General features: G+C 51.0%; 1 protein-coding gene across 1 annotated transcript; it reads left to right on the forward strand.

The window, feature by feature from the left end:
* The first annotated feature begins 1,520 nt into the window (after positions 1–1,520).
* Positions 1,521–14,139, forward strand: CAV3 (caveolin 3). Its single transcript, XM_040245994.1, has 2 exons — positions 1,521–1,791; positions 13,414–14,139. The coding sequence occupies exons 1-2, from the start codon at positions 1,678–1,680 to the stop codon at positions 13,753–13,755; spliced, it is 456 nt and encodes a 151-aa protein (XP_040101928.1). The 5' UTR covers positions 1,521–1,677; the 3' UTR covers positions 13,756–14,139.

The raw sequence follows: 14,139 nt of genomic DNA on the forward strand, positions 1-14,139 counted from the left end.
TCGATGGACGTGAGTCTGAGTGAACTCTGGGAGTTGGTGATGGACAGGGAGGCCTGGCGTGCTGCGATTCATGGGGTTGCAAAGAGTCGGACACAACTGAGCAACTGAACTGAACTGAACAGTTACTGATAAGAGTCTTTTATCACCACCAGCTTTTAGATTCGTCTTCCTGCTTCAAACTTCACCCAGCTCCAATCAAATCTTCCTTACATGTGAATCTGTTAAAGACTTTCTGCTGCTATGAAGTCATTGGCTTCCCAGCACTTCTAGACAAATTTGTACTCTTCAGTATGACATTTGAGGTTCTTCACATCCAGGCTAGAATCAAGATTTATCCCCTCCCTCACCCTTCAGACATGTGCTCAAGCCACTACACAATTCTCAGCATTCTGGCTCACAGCAGTCCTCTGATACAACTTCTCTACCTGAAATGTTCTGTGTGGTAAACACCTTAAATGGCTAAAGCCACTTACTTCAGGAAGTCTTCCCTAATGTCCACAGAGTAAGCCATTGCCTCCCATGGGCTTCTAAGACAAGTTCTTTGTAAATAACTCAAATTTGCAGTATTTGCCACACATTATTACAATTGACTTATTTTTCTGATCAGTCTGTTGCCTTAGGCTGAGAGCTCCCCAGAAGGCAGGGACAGAGCCTTACTGGTCTGTTTATCCTACTACTACTACTACTACTACTAATCACTTCAGTCGTGTAATTTTGAGATGAGTTGGTGGGTGATAAATGAATGCACAGACCCTGCCACCTGAGGACTCAGAGTCTTCATCCTTCATGCTTCAGGGGCCTTGTGTGATGGCTGGGCTGAAGAAGGATGCAGGGAAACTGACCAGACAATGCTTGCTCGATGCTCATGCTATGCTTGGGGTCCATGGATATCCTGGAAGCTGTCCCTGGGGACAGGGCAAAGAGCAGGGTAAATATGGGCTCCATGTCCCTTCCACATGGTAACAAAAGGCAAAGGAGGGTGGACAACCTCATGAGTGGCCTCCTTCCCATCTTACCCTCCCCCAGCCCCAGTCCATGCTGCAGTCCATCAACCCCCATCTAGGGGAAACCCCAGAGGTGGGAAAACCTCAGCCCTGCTTTGGGCCACCAAAACATAGGGCAGGTGCCAACTGCTCCAACGAGAATCCCCACCAGAGACCAATTTCATTCTAAAGCCCTTCCCCCAACAAGCTCATCTCCTTCCCACAAGGCTGAGCAGAGCCCCGATTGGTACTATTATGGCCCCATTTTACAAGTGGGGAGGTGGTGTCCAGAGAGGCAAATTGTGCCCAAGCTCACGCAGCCAGCAAGAAGCCAAGCTGGGGGCAAAAATACAAGTACCAGGGCTGCACCAGCAGCCGCCGACTACAGTGGCATTAGGGGATGCCAGGCCCTTGACTCACTCGTGAGGCCCAGCTCCCACGCAGCCCCCTTTAAGGAGTGCTGGGTCTTCCAGCAGGGCTCCAGTCTTAATTTTAGCTTGGAGGCTTGCCACTGGAGGCTTCAGCCAGCGGCAGGCTGAAGTTATGCGGGACAGCTGTCAGCCGGCACGCTGGGTGGGGCCTATTTAGCCAGCAGGGGCACAAGTCTGGAGACATTGGTGTCCGTGCCCCAGGTCTTTTCAGCCCCGCCGGCCACACAGCTCCCAACTCCTCCTGCGGGTCCCCCACCTCCACAATGATGGCCGAGGAGCGCACAGACCTGGAAGCCCAGATCGTCAAGGACATTCACTTCAAGGAGATCGATCTGGTGAACCGGGACCCTAAGAACATCAACGAGGACATAGTGAAGGTAGGCTTGCGGGCCTGCCCTGGTGCCGCCTGCCCGAGGGTGTGGGTTTGGGTGCTAGACAGGAGTGGGCTCTGCTCCAGCACCATCGGCTTCCCTGTTCCTCCCTGGCTTCTCCAAATACCCGTTCCGAAACCAGCTTGTACCCCCCCAGAGAACCTTTAGTGTAAACAAGAGCAAAGAATCAGTCACACATACAGGACCATCCACCAGGGCGGGAGAGGCAAGTTGCAGAGGAAGCTCCTTACAATTCTGTGCTCTTCCCATCTGCTCCTGGCCCTTTGCCGGGGGCAGACAAGGGGGCCAAGTCAGGCCCTTTCTGTGCCAGGGGCATTCTGCGGTCTCCACAGTGGGCCTGGGATTAATCCCCAGAAGGCAGATTCTGGCAGGGCTCCTGGCCCCTCACAGGGGGCCCAGCTTCCCCAGGGCACTACTGAACACCCACTGCCCCAGGCTGGGGGGCTGTGGCCAGCACTCATGCCTGCTCCCGGCCTGACACCAGTGTCCAGTGGCCAGGGCAGGGCAGAGGCCCCCAGAGGGCACCAGGGCCCTTGAAAGGGGATCTCAGATAAGATATACCCTGCCTTCAGGGAGTCTCCCCCATGGCTGTGCCTGAGTCAGGCCTCTTTCCTTGCCCACATACCACCAGCAGCCTGGCTGCCTCCAGGCCCACACCTCAGTCCAACCTCCACCCGATAGCCACAGGCATCTTACTATAGCAGAATTCCTGGGAGCAGGGTGCCCAACCACGAGCATCAAAGTCACTGAAAAGGCCTTTAAAAGGGCACATGAAGGGGCCTCCAGGGGCCTCTGAATACATCAGAAACACAGACCAGCCCCGTCCAGTAGAAACATCATGTGACCCAGTATACAATTACTCTATGTCACTTTAAATTTTCTAGCAGTCATGAGTTTAAAAAGGAAAAACAAACAGGTGAAGTTAATTTTCACAATATTTTTCATTGAACTCTATGTGTCTAGATTTCATAAAATGTAGAGTTGAAAATTGATTCACAAGCCCAAACTGTTCCAAACATTCTTACAAGTTTCCCAGTCACAGGATTGACTATCAATTTTTACATTTTAAGGAAAATTAAACATGATGTAGAAGTCTTCAGTTGCACTCACCATAGGTCAAATGCTCAACATAGCTCAAGGCTAGTGGGTTAGACAGCACGGTTAAGGGCTTGTTCTAAGCACCACCCTGCATTGTCACCTTCAACGGGATACCTCCCACGCTGGCTGAGTCAAACTTTTTCCCATGGCTTCTGAACCCCAGCATAATCTGGCCCCCACCTTCCTCTTCTACCTCCAGCCCCCATGTCAGGAGCCAGTCACAGGAACCAGAACATACCCCTGTGTCTTTGCCAAGAGTGCCTGCTTCCTCTTCTCCACATGGTGTAGGCCCCACTCAGCCACTGAGACCTGATTTAAACATCACCTCCTCCAGGAAGCCTTCCCCGACTGCCCCAGGAAATCAGGAGCTCCTTCCTCTGTGACCCCACTTCACTCAGGACATTTCTCTGTAACAGTTTATATTATGCTATTATTGTATTTATAAGCATCATTTATGGTGGAGATAGTATAATCATGACCCAGCTTGGAAAGTTCAGCAAAATTAGGGAATGAGTTTTCCAAACTGAAAAGCACTATAAAAACACTAAGTAGTATTTGTCATGGTTTGGGCAGTGTGATCTAGAGGGAATGGTCCCAGACTTGATACTAACAGATCTGGTTTCAAATCCAGACTCTTCTACCTAAAAACAATGACACCAGACTCTCTGTAAAATGTTCAAAATTTACCCACCCCCATCCCTACAGGGTAAATGGGTCTCAGAGCAGCACTGTGCAATTGAAATAGACCATGAGGATTACATGAGATAAGGGATTTGAAAGTGTCTAACAGAGTCCCTGGCACAAAGCAGGCGTGTGCAAATGTGAGCTGATAGGAGCCTGGAGGGCAAAAGAACTAAGCCAGGGCCAGCACGGATGCCCGGGTTCTGCTCTGGTGGTCCCTTGCCAGCTGCTGGGATGGAGAAGAGGATCCCAAGGGAGAAGGTGGTTTCTGAAGGATTCCTGCAGCAGGTGACAAGTGGAGAGAGGCTCAAGAGCCCAGACTGTAATTCAAGGGAGGGATGGGAGTGGCCACACTGGTGCAGCTGCTTATGTTGCCTCTTGGGGACTAGAAGCTATCCTCCCTGGAGGCACTGAGCCACAGAAAACCATCCCTCCAAGGTGAAGCAAAAGGCCCACAAACATTCCTATTGGGAGTGAAATGAAAGTTGCTCTGTCGTGTCCGACTCTTTGTGACCCGGACTATACAGACCATGGAATTCTCCAGGCCAGAATACTGGAGTGGGTAGCCTTTCCCTTCTCCAGGGGATCTTCCCAACCCAGGGATCGAACCCAGGTCTCCCACGTTGTGGGTGGATTCTTTACCAGCTGAGCTACAAGGGAAGTATACTGAGGATAAGCTGGTCTGAGAATTTATTTGACTTTTTCTTTCCTTTTTAATGAGTAAGAGATGAAAATGTTTTGAAATTTAGAACAGGGATTATAAACCAGAATCAGCTTAAATACCACAGAAAGATACAAGGAGACTTCAGGTTGGTATAATGGGCTGTGAAACAATAAAGCAAAGGAAGAAACAGGGGAGAATGTGGCTAGAAGAGAGGGGTCTACCTGGACAGACTGGCCTTCGGGTCACCTGGATGTCTTTCATCAACCAGGCAAAGGACAGGGGTGAGGGGAACAGACTTGGAGAGAAAGAGAAACAAGGCGAGGCCAAGAAGAAGGCTGGAGCTGCCCATGGGCAAGGAGGGCAAGTAAGACGCCAGAATAAAATGGACTACGGGGACCCAAGCCTGGCCCCATCCTGACACTAACTTGCTATGTGACCCTGGGCAAATCCCTTTCCCTCTCTGGGCTTCAGTCCCTAGTGTAGACAGAGGCCGAGTGGAAAAAAGTGAAAGTTGCTCAGTCGAGTCCAGCTCTTTGTGACCCTATGGACTATATAGCCCAACAGGCTCATCTGCCTATGGAATTCTCCAGGCAAGAATGCTGGAGTGGGTTGCCATTTCCTTCTCCAGGGTAACTTCCAGAACCAGGGATCAAACCTGGGTCTCCTGCATTACAGGCAAATTATTTACTGTCTGAGCCAGCAGGGAAGCCCCGAGCGGAAAGAAGAGAGACCCATTCCCTTCCTGGTGCTGCTGAGTTCACACAGTAAAGCCAACAGTGGAGACAGGAGAGGCACTCACTGGGTCCATGGGTTTGACCCTCAGAAGAAGGTGCTCCCTTTGGATTTCCAGAGTCGAAACTTCACTGAACTGCACTGAACAAGGCCTGGTGTTGCCCTTAACCCAAGATGGAAATGAGTGCCAAGGGCAGAGGGAGAGCCCTGCACAGCCCAACAGACTTGACTGTAGTCTCCGTGCTCTGGGGTGGGCCTGGGCAGAAGGGAGGCCGCCCCATTGCCTTTGCCCCCCTACCACCACCACCATTCACAAACATCAATGCCACCAACCACTGCTTGCTCTGTGCCAGGCACTGGGCTGTTGCTGAGATGGTGATGAGCAAATCAGACCCACTGTCTGTGAGCCCTGTGCCAGGATCTGGGGCAGGAAATGAGGGCCAGTGGTCCCCAGTGCTCCAGCTGGCTAGCTTGGACACTGTTCCCTTCAGACCCAAACTGCAAAGCCTCCAGCCCCTCCCCCATGCATTTCTGCAGGACCCCAGCCCCACCCCCACAGTCTGCCTGTTATCTGAGAGGGGTCTCAGGACTGTCTCATTGACAACTCACACTTAGGCAGCTGGGCCCTGGAGCAGGACGTCTGACCCCTGTGTCAGGCGGGTCATTTGGTTTCTGTTTTCAGCCGCTCTCTGAAAACCCTTCAAACAGACCTGATCCCAGCCCATCATACCAGTTCCCACCTACCTCCAACCCATATCTGCCACACATGCCTTCCTCCTCCAGTAAAACACACAAACATCACCTTCTGCTGCTGAGCTCAAGCTAATAAGTACCTAAAGAACCCAACAGCTCCCTCTTCCCCCTAGTTCTCCAAAATCTGCTTTCAGTGTGGACCCACCTGGACACCCTATTGCATGAAGATGTTACTGAGCTGGTGCTTCCTCTTGAGAAGAATCCAACCCAACAGAGAAGACGAGGCTACATTAACAAGAATGTTCAGGAGGAGGTGGTAAACACCATAACTCAGCCATCAGTTGAAGGGTCATGGGAGGTTAAGAGAGGAAGGCACTTGGAAAATCAAGAGCCAGCTTCATGGAGAGATGGTATCCAAGCTGCATAAATAACGAGGAAAATGTAAAATGTGGAAAGGGGGCATCAGGCTTTCCAAGAAGAGGGACTGAAACGAGCAAAGCCCACAACATGGAGCAGGATGTTGGGCAGCATCAGCAAAGGTGAGGACCGGGCACTGCCACCCCCAGCCTATATCCACGGCAGACATCACTAATGGATCACAGCACGTTTCCAGGAAGCCATGGACCATAGGCTTGGCCAAGCTGGCACACAGGTGAAACCTCTTTGCTACACTGTCCGCAGGAGAACAGCAGGATTAGAAATGCCCGCATTTATGGGAGAGAAGGCAGAAGGGGCAGGATGATGCTGAATTAGGAAAGGTCATAATCTGCCAGGCACTCCAAACTGGCAACTCCTTCATTTGAAAACTTTTCATCTTGCCCCCTGGCAAGTACCTCTAAGAAGGGCTGCACTGGACTAACTCACAGTGAGGTATTTGTAACTTCGTGTTATGGGGACTCCTGTGTTATGAACTAGAATTTTTTAAAATGTGGTCCATTTTCTTGGGGGCACTTGTTAAAATGCAGATTTCCAGGCCCTGCCACTAGTCACTGTTTTGTACTTTCAAGAGCTGGCGAGTCCTCTTTGTCTAACAGAAGACACACCTAGAGTCCAGAGTCGTCACCAGTTTTCTTTAAAGATGCACAGTATCAGTAGTGTGACAAACCATCCTAAAACTCGATGGCTTACAGCAACAGCCCTCCGAGGCTCTCTCAGTTCTATGCATTGACTGGACTTGACTGGGCAGCTCTGCAGGTCTCAGGGGCAGCTTCTCCTCTGCCACATCCTGCTGGTGGAGCAGGTCACAAGGTGAGCCCAGCCTGAGACTGCACCCAGACAGAAGCCCTGACAGGCATCACTAATTGGGGGTCATCTCTGGGGACTAGCTAACATCCCTCGAGAAGCTGGTGCACAGCCAAGCCTAGAAGTCAACCCAAGGCAATTCCTACTACTCTGCAGTCCACCACACCAACCTTCACAAAGGCAGAAACTAAGGGGGCCAGGGAGAGGATGGGAAGAGATGGGCAAGGGCAGGGCTCACGAAGATCTGATGAGGACTCCTCTGATGGGACCCTTCTCTCTTCCCTGATGCCCTCTGTGATCTGAGTCTCTTCACAGCTCCTTCGTCTGTGTTCTTAGCTTCAGGCCAGGTGCCCCAGGCCCCTCTGTAGGATGATCTGGACCCCAAACTCCCACTAGTACTTGGCCCTCTCCTCCTACTCCCAGAGCCGGCCTGTGCTTCATCTTTGCCTCACCTCTGGCTAAGGAACCAGGTCCTGCAAAGACCCTAGTCAGGGAGATGGCAGGAGAAACTGAGGTCCAGGGTTTGATGTGGGCTCCAGCCCTGCTTGTCCCTTATAGGCCAGGTGGAATACTGGATATAAGACAAATGGCCCAAACTGACACCTACAAGGGCCAAGTTTTGGCCCTACTATGGTCATCCCAGATGGTACAGAATTCTACTGCTGTTATTATCAATTATAACACAGGAAGCAAAGCTTTACCATTTTCCAGCTATTCTGTAGCTATCACTGCATCTTAGCTTCCTGCTTTAGAGGTCAGTGCTGCTCGGGCTATCTGGGTGGAGGGCCGGTTTTATTGTTATTATTCCAATCTGTTGTACACCAATAGTTTGCAAAAGTCAATCAAAATTAACTACTAGAGAGATGCAGTGAAAAAGAGGTATTGACGATGTAAAATCCAATTGTTACTATTATTAGAATCAACAGACATACAATTACTAGCTGAAATAACTATTTCTAAAATGCCTGCTCTCAACTTGTGGACTCACCTTGTTGGGAGGAGCACACTGATTGTGGACCACCCTTTGAGCAGCTAGATAGTAGGTGACAAGACCAAGATCCCACGAAGCACAGGCACTCCTTCGGATCTTGACTTCAAAACTAATTCCATGTCACTAAGGCTGTTGGCCCAATCCTCTTTGTAGTGTCAAAACCCACAAACAAAAAATCAAACAAAAAAGGTGGGCCCAGAGAGGGAAAGCCTCAGACCCCAAATCACACAGTAACTCAGTGGCCAAGTAGAGACCCGACCCAGTGGCCATCCCCCTGCCTAGAGCCATTTCCCCCACCCACAGAGAGCCTGTCTGAATCCTGCAGGGCCCTGCATGCGCAAACAGTGAGTCACACAGGAATGAGGGGAGGCACTCTTGATGGGGTGGGGGGGGATTGAGGGACGGCTGCTGGCCTCCCTCGCATCCTTGGGCAGTGCCCAGCCCAGCTCCCCTGCACCTTCCCTCCCCTCCTGGAGATGGCAGGAGTCCTGCTCGCCAATTCCAATGAGTCAACTAGCTCTCTTGCTGTTCCAAAATAAAGATGCCAGAGAAGGGGACACCAGCTAAATGAGCCGCCACTTTCTCCCCGTCCCAGCCCCTCCTCCAGCTGCACACCCAGCCCTCCAGCTCTGCCCATGGACTTAGCCCCCACCTCACCTTTCCAGAAAAAGCCATCTCCCCTCCACTTCCGGAAACGAATTAAGAAATGAAGTCACTGTGTGCTTCTGATACACTGGCACGTCTGCCTAGAGCTGCCTGAGCTGGGCTTTATAAATATCTCCCCAAAGTAGTATGGTGATCAGAGCAGTCTCAGCTCTGGTTAAGGGAATGGCTGCCTCCTCCCAGGATGGCCCATCTCTCTGGGAGCATGATTTCAGGTTCACAGGCAACAGAGAGGGTGCCCTGGGCACAGTGCCAGAAGGCGATTACTAAAAAGAACTCAAATTTCAGCAACAACAGCTTTTGCCTTCTGCAAAAAGAAAAAAACAAGGATGATCATTAATAGACATCATAGAGAGGTTCTTGGTGGTAGGATTATTACCATAAGCAGAGAAGGAGGAGAAAGAGGAATCCATCCATCTTATGGACATGTGCACATACTCATTTATGACAGGTAGGCTGGAGAATCATTGCACTTATGATCTGGGGTACCAAGAAATTTTCTGAGATAAATTTTCACAGGAACTTTACAAGCAGCTGAACAAATGATTATGTCACTGGGTACCTACCGTGCGCCATGTACTATACTAAGCATTGCCCAAGAGGATGTGCCTAGCACAATCCTGTGACTCTTCCTTAGGATTGTGTACCCCAACTCACAGATGACCCTGCCCTGCCTCCTCCCCTTCAAGCTGAGCAACAGGTGCATCTAGGTATCCTGATTCTATTCTGAGCTCTTCACACAGCCCCAGCAAGGGTCAGACCCATTTTGTGTCTAGCACAAAGTAGGTATTGAATAAGTATTTGTTTGGCTGAATGGATGGATAGGTATGAATGGGTGGATGAGGATGGACAGATGGATGAGAGGACAGATAGATGACAGGTAGATGGATATGAATGGATGGATGCATATGGGTGGACTGATGGATCCATGGATGGCAGGATGAACGGAGAATAGACAAGATAGATGAATGGGTAGATGAACAAATGGTAGGAGACAGATGGATAGAAAAGAAATTATGTCTGTTCTTCATAACAAGGTTGTAAAAAACAGCAAACCCATTTTAGAGATCAGAAAATGAAGCTCAAAGAGGTTAAGTTATTGCCAAAGTCACTTATCAGATCAGCAACTGTGCCAATCCACCTTTGGGACCCTAGCTCCTGTTCAAGAAAGCACTCTAACCGCCACTAGCAGCTAACAGTTAGTGATGAGGATCCTATACCAGGCAATATGCTGAGTATTTACATGTCTTAACTTATTCAGTTAAACCTAATGAGATCAATCTAGGAAAACGAGGCATAGGAAAGCTGAGACACTTGTTGAAGGTCACAGAGCCAGTAAGAGACACAGCTGGATGCAAACCTCAACAGTATGAGTTGGTCAGGGCCCCTTCCACCCTCAGAGGCCAGACACAGATAATCAATCATTGTTGAATGGAGGAATATGCTGAAATACATGAACAAAGCAGGCTGGGCTACCGAGGGGCAGGGGAATTGCTGACTGCTTGGAGTAGAGTGGGTGGCTGCAAAGAAGGGGCTGGAGGCCCTGCCCTGGGGCAGGTCTCTCTGGCCGACTAGGACCAGATCTCAGAGGGAACAGTCTCCCTCCCTGACAGCCAGTATCTGCCTCAGGGTCTGACCCTGGCTGGGGCTGTGTGAAGAGCTCAGAGTAGAGTCAGGATGCCTAGATGCACCTGTCGCTCAGCTTGAAGGGGAGGAGGCAGGGCGGGGTCATCTGTGAGTCAGAGTCCACAATCCCAAGGAATAGTCACAGGAAGGGAAGCAGAGGCCCCAGGCACTGAACAGGACAGAGGAGGAAGGCAGGGAGACCACCTCCACCCAAAGGCCTCCCTCTGATGCTACGTTCCTAGGACTGCAGCAGGATCCAGAGCCCAGCCCAGGCCCTAGGAGGCATCAGGCACAGGTGGGCATAACCACGATACGGAAGGGGCTGGCTGTGGAGCTCAGAATCCCTCAGCTGGCAGGATCCAGGCCTTGGGGATTTGGCTGAAACTCCACAATTTTCGTGTGTGTACCCAGGGCAAAGCTGGAATGGTCCCCTGGGGCCTATACTCCTCAGCTTCTTGGATCTCGACTCCCCTAAGAAACAGCAACTCTGGATTTCTGCCCATATAAACCAGATGTGGAAAGATACCAGTTATTTCCATTCACTCTCCAAATACATGGGACATTCCCCAACCAACTTGGGCCTTCTTTTCCAAAGATCCCGCACTAGATCTAGAGACTGGAGACTCCTGCATCTCTAACTCCAAATCTCCCACTAGCTACCACCTCCTAGAAGCCCTCCAGGAATCAGTGTTCTCTTTTGGAGGAGATGAGGACCATATTCTTAGTCTTCCTTCCAGCCGTCCCCTTCCATCCAGAGGGCTGGCTGCATGAGAGGTTAAGTGATCTCCACTAAGCCCCAAGAAGAGAAGGCTGGAGGCTAAGACTCACAAGTGGATCCTAAAAGGCCCTCGGACTCCCCAAGTCAACTCGTGCACATCACCTGCAGCCTGAAGTCTCTTCCTGTGAATTTTGCTCCCCATCAACAAATCACCCCAAGTGTCGGGCTGCATACTCGGCTCTCTCCAGGGGGACCCAAGGATCTGAGGCCTGGCCCAGAAGCTCAGAATCCAGCCACGTGAGAAAAACAGGACTCAACAATGGACATTCAATATGGTCATGTCCACTCCCTACCCCCCAGAACATTCACACTGGAAGGAAAAGCCTCAAAGCAATGATAATTTCAGTATTCCTAGTAGAGAAGTGCAAACTGGAGACGCATGGGCTTTGGTTTTCCTACTCCCTTAACTTTCTGCAAGGTGGCTATGTTATAAGGAAAAGTAGTTTTAATAGTAACTTTGTTCACAGAGAGGATCTCCTTCCCCCTCAAAAGTGGGAAAAAAGGGTCTGCATGGGAGACTGGGGCTTGAGCTCACTGGCCCAACTCCCCACCCTCCAGTGAGTCTGATTCATTTGCGCATTTATTCAACCAGCTGCTGTTAAAGCAGCCCAGGAATACACTGCCTCTCATTTTATAGACAAGACAGCTAACGCTCAGTGCTACTAAATGACATCACATATGAGAAAGCAGCATGATGATGCTTAAGGCATGGTAGGGACTCACGAAAGGTTAGTGAAGTGACTTGGCTGAAAGCAATCTTTATTTTTTTCCTTACCAAATGGGGCCTCAGTCACCATTTCAGTGGGATGTGTGAGCAGGATTTTCTTGAGTGTCCACCTTGTTTCCAGCTGCAAGGGAGGGACAGGGAGGAGACTTCCCTGGTGAGTCAGTGGTTAAGACTCCACACCTCCAATGCAGGGGGCACAGGTTTGATTCCTGATCAGGGAAGTAAGAGCCCAAATGCCATGCAGTACAGCCAAAAAGATTTTAAAAAAGAAAAAGAAAGGCCCAAGTAGGCAGCATGAGAGGAAAGTCTGAGGCAGCTCAGGACCAGGGCAGAGAGAACAATGCTGCACTCCCGAGGTGCAGCACTCAGATACCAGACGCCTCCACCAGCCAGGACAACACAGTCCTCACCTCACCACCAGCCAGATCCTGAAACAGCTCAGACCAGTGTACCTCCTCTAGCCTCCTCCATCACCCCGGACAAGGCTGGACCCAGCGACACCTCCCAGCTGGCCTCTCCCCGAGGCATCCTCACTCCCACCCCAACAACCACCCAAGTCATGTCAGCCAGGATGAGCAACTCAGAACTCAGACCAGAGATGCAGAGAGCAGACTGGTGGTTTCCAGAGGCAGGAGGGAGGAGGTGAAATGGGTAAAGGGGGTCAAAAGGTACCAACTTCCAGTTATAGGACAGTTGAGTCCTAAGAATGTATAGTACAGCATGGCGACTACAATGCATGGTGAATAATATTGTATTGTACATGTAAAACCTGCTGACAGTAAGTCATAAAAGTTCTGATCACAGGTACACAGAGATGTTAACTACACTCAGTGTGGTGATCATTTCCTGAAATATAAAAATCAAATCACTATGTTGAACACCTAAAACTAACGTAATGTGTCAATTATACCTCAACTGAAAAAAAGCTGCAATCCAGCCAAGCCACTCCCTGTGCAAAAGCCCTCACTCAGAGGCTGCTCTTTGCACAATGCCTGCCCCATCTGGCCTCTCCGGCCTCCCTTTTGCCATTGTGGGCCTGTGCTGAGCCTTCCAGAAGGCCTGTAACTCCCCGAGAGAGCACACTATCCATCTCAGTGGTCCCAGCAGTTGGTACCCCAAACACTTTTCCAGCCCACACCTCTGCCCACCACCTGGCTACCACTAGGAATCAGCTTAGCTAGATAAGGTCTCCTCCAGGAAGCTTTACCCTCAGGCTGAGTTAAACGTCACCCTATGGGTGCACATGGCCCCGTCCTTCCCTTACCGGAGAACTGGCCTTGTTCTCTCTGTGGCTGTAAAGTCCAGGAGGGCAGGAACCTTCACCTGTTTGCCATCCTATCAGCAGGCACCCAGTAAATCTTTTCAGGATTACTGCCATTCCAATTCCCTAAGATCATAAAATAATAAAATTTCAGAGTCTCCTGGCCAGCCTGTAACTTACAGATTAAATCAGTCAACTCCTCAGAGCCTCTTCTCCCCCCATAAATCAGAGGACTGGACCAGCTCTTATGCCTCACAACTCTAGGGCAACACCAGCCATCACCTGGGAGCTGGTCAGAAATGCAGAGTCTCAGGCCCCACCTGGACTCACAGGGGTCTGAAGTTCCGTGGTTGTGGCCCAGGCACTAGCTTTAACAGGCCACTCAGGGGGTTCTGACCCTTAAGAAACCGGTGATGCTGTGACTTGAGGATTCCCCGTCCTGCCCCTGCAGGTGGATTTTGAAGACGTGATCGCGGAGCCCGTGGGCACCTACAGCTTTGACGGCGTGTGGAAGGTGAGCTACACCACCTTCACTGTCTCCAAGTACTGGTGCTACCGCCTGCTGTCCACACTGCTGGGCGTCCCACTGGCCCTGCTCTGGGGCTTCCTGTTCGCCTGCATCTCCTTCTGCCACATCTGGGCGGTGGTGCCCTGCATCAAGAGCTACCTGATCGAGATCCAGTGCATCAGCCACATCTACTCACTCTGCATCCGCACCTTCTGCAACCCACTCTTCGCCGCCCTGGGCCAGGTCTGCAGCAACATCAAGGTGATGCTGCGGAAGGAAGTGTGAGGCCGGGTGGGCAATGGGGCGGCGGGGCAGGGGAGCCTTCTGCTCGTGGGGCTGCTGGTGGCTCTTTCTCCTCGGGGACCACTGCTGCCCCCCAAGATGGGAGGACACAGAGTAGGAAAACCAGAAAGAAAAGACAGTCCACCACGGAAGCACAGTGGGCTTCCCTCTGCCCCCTGCCGTACCACGAGGCCCCCGTGACTGGGTGCCAGGGAAGATCCTTTGCTAAGAGGCAGCTACTGCAAATCCTTGCATTCACTTGTACTGTAACAGCATAAACCAGCCCACAGTTCCCACCCGGGACACCCTACCCCTGCCCCAGGAAACCACCAGTGACTGCTGGCATTAGGAGGGTGGCTCCAATAAAGGGTTTCGGTTGCATCTGGA

The sequence above is a fragment of the Oryx dammah genome, unplaced genomic scaffold (genome assembly GCF_014754425.2).
Source record: "Oryx dammah isolate SB20612 unplaced genomic scaffold, SCBI_Odam_1.1 HiC_scaffold_9, whole genome shotgun sequence".
NCBI lineage: Eukaryota > Metazoa > Chordata > Mammalia > Artiodactyla > Bovidae > Oryx > Oryx dammah.

Coding starts and splice junctions, on each gene's coding strand:
- CAV3 (XM_040245994.1), top strand. CDS start 1,678: ATGATGGCCGAGGAGCGCACAGACCTGGAAGCCCAGATCGTCAAGGAC. Junction 1,792..13,413: donor TCAACGAGGACATAGTGAAG/GTAGGCTTGCGG, acceptor CTGCCCCTGCAG/GTGGATTTTGAAGACGTGAT.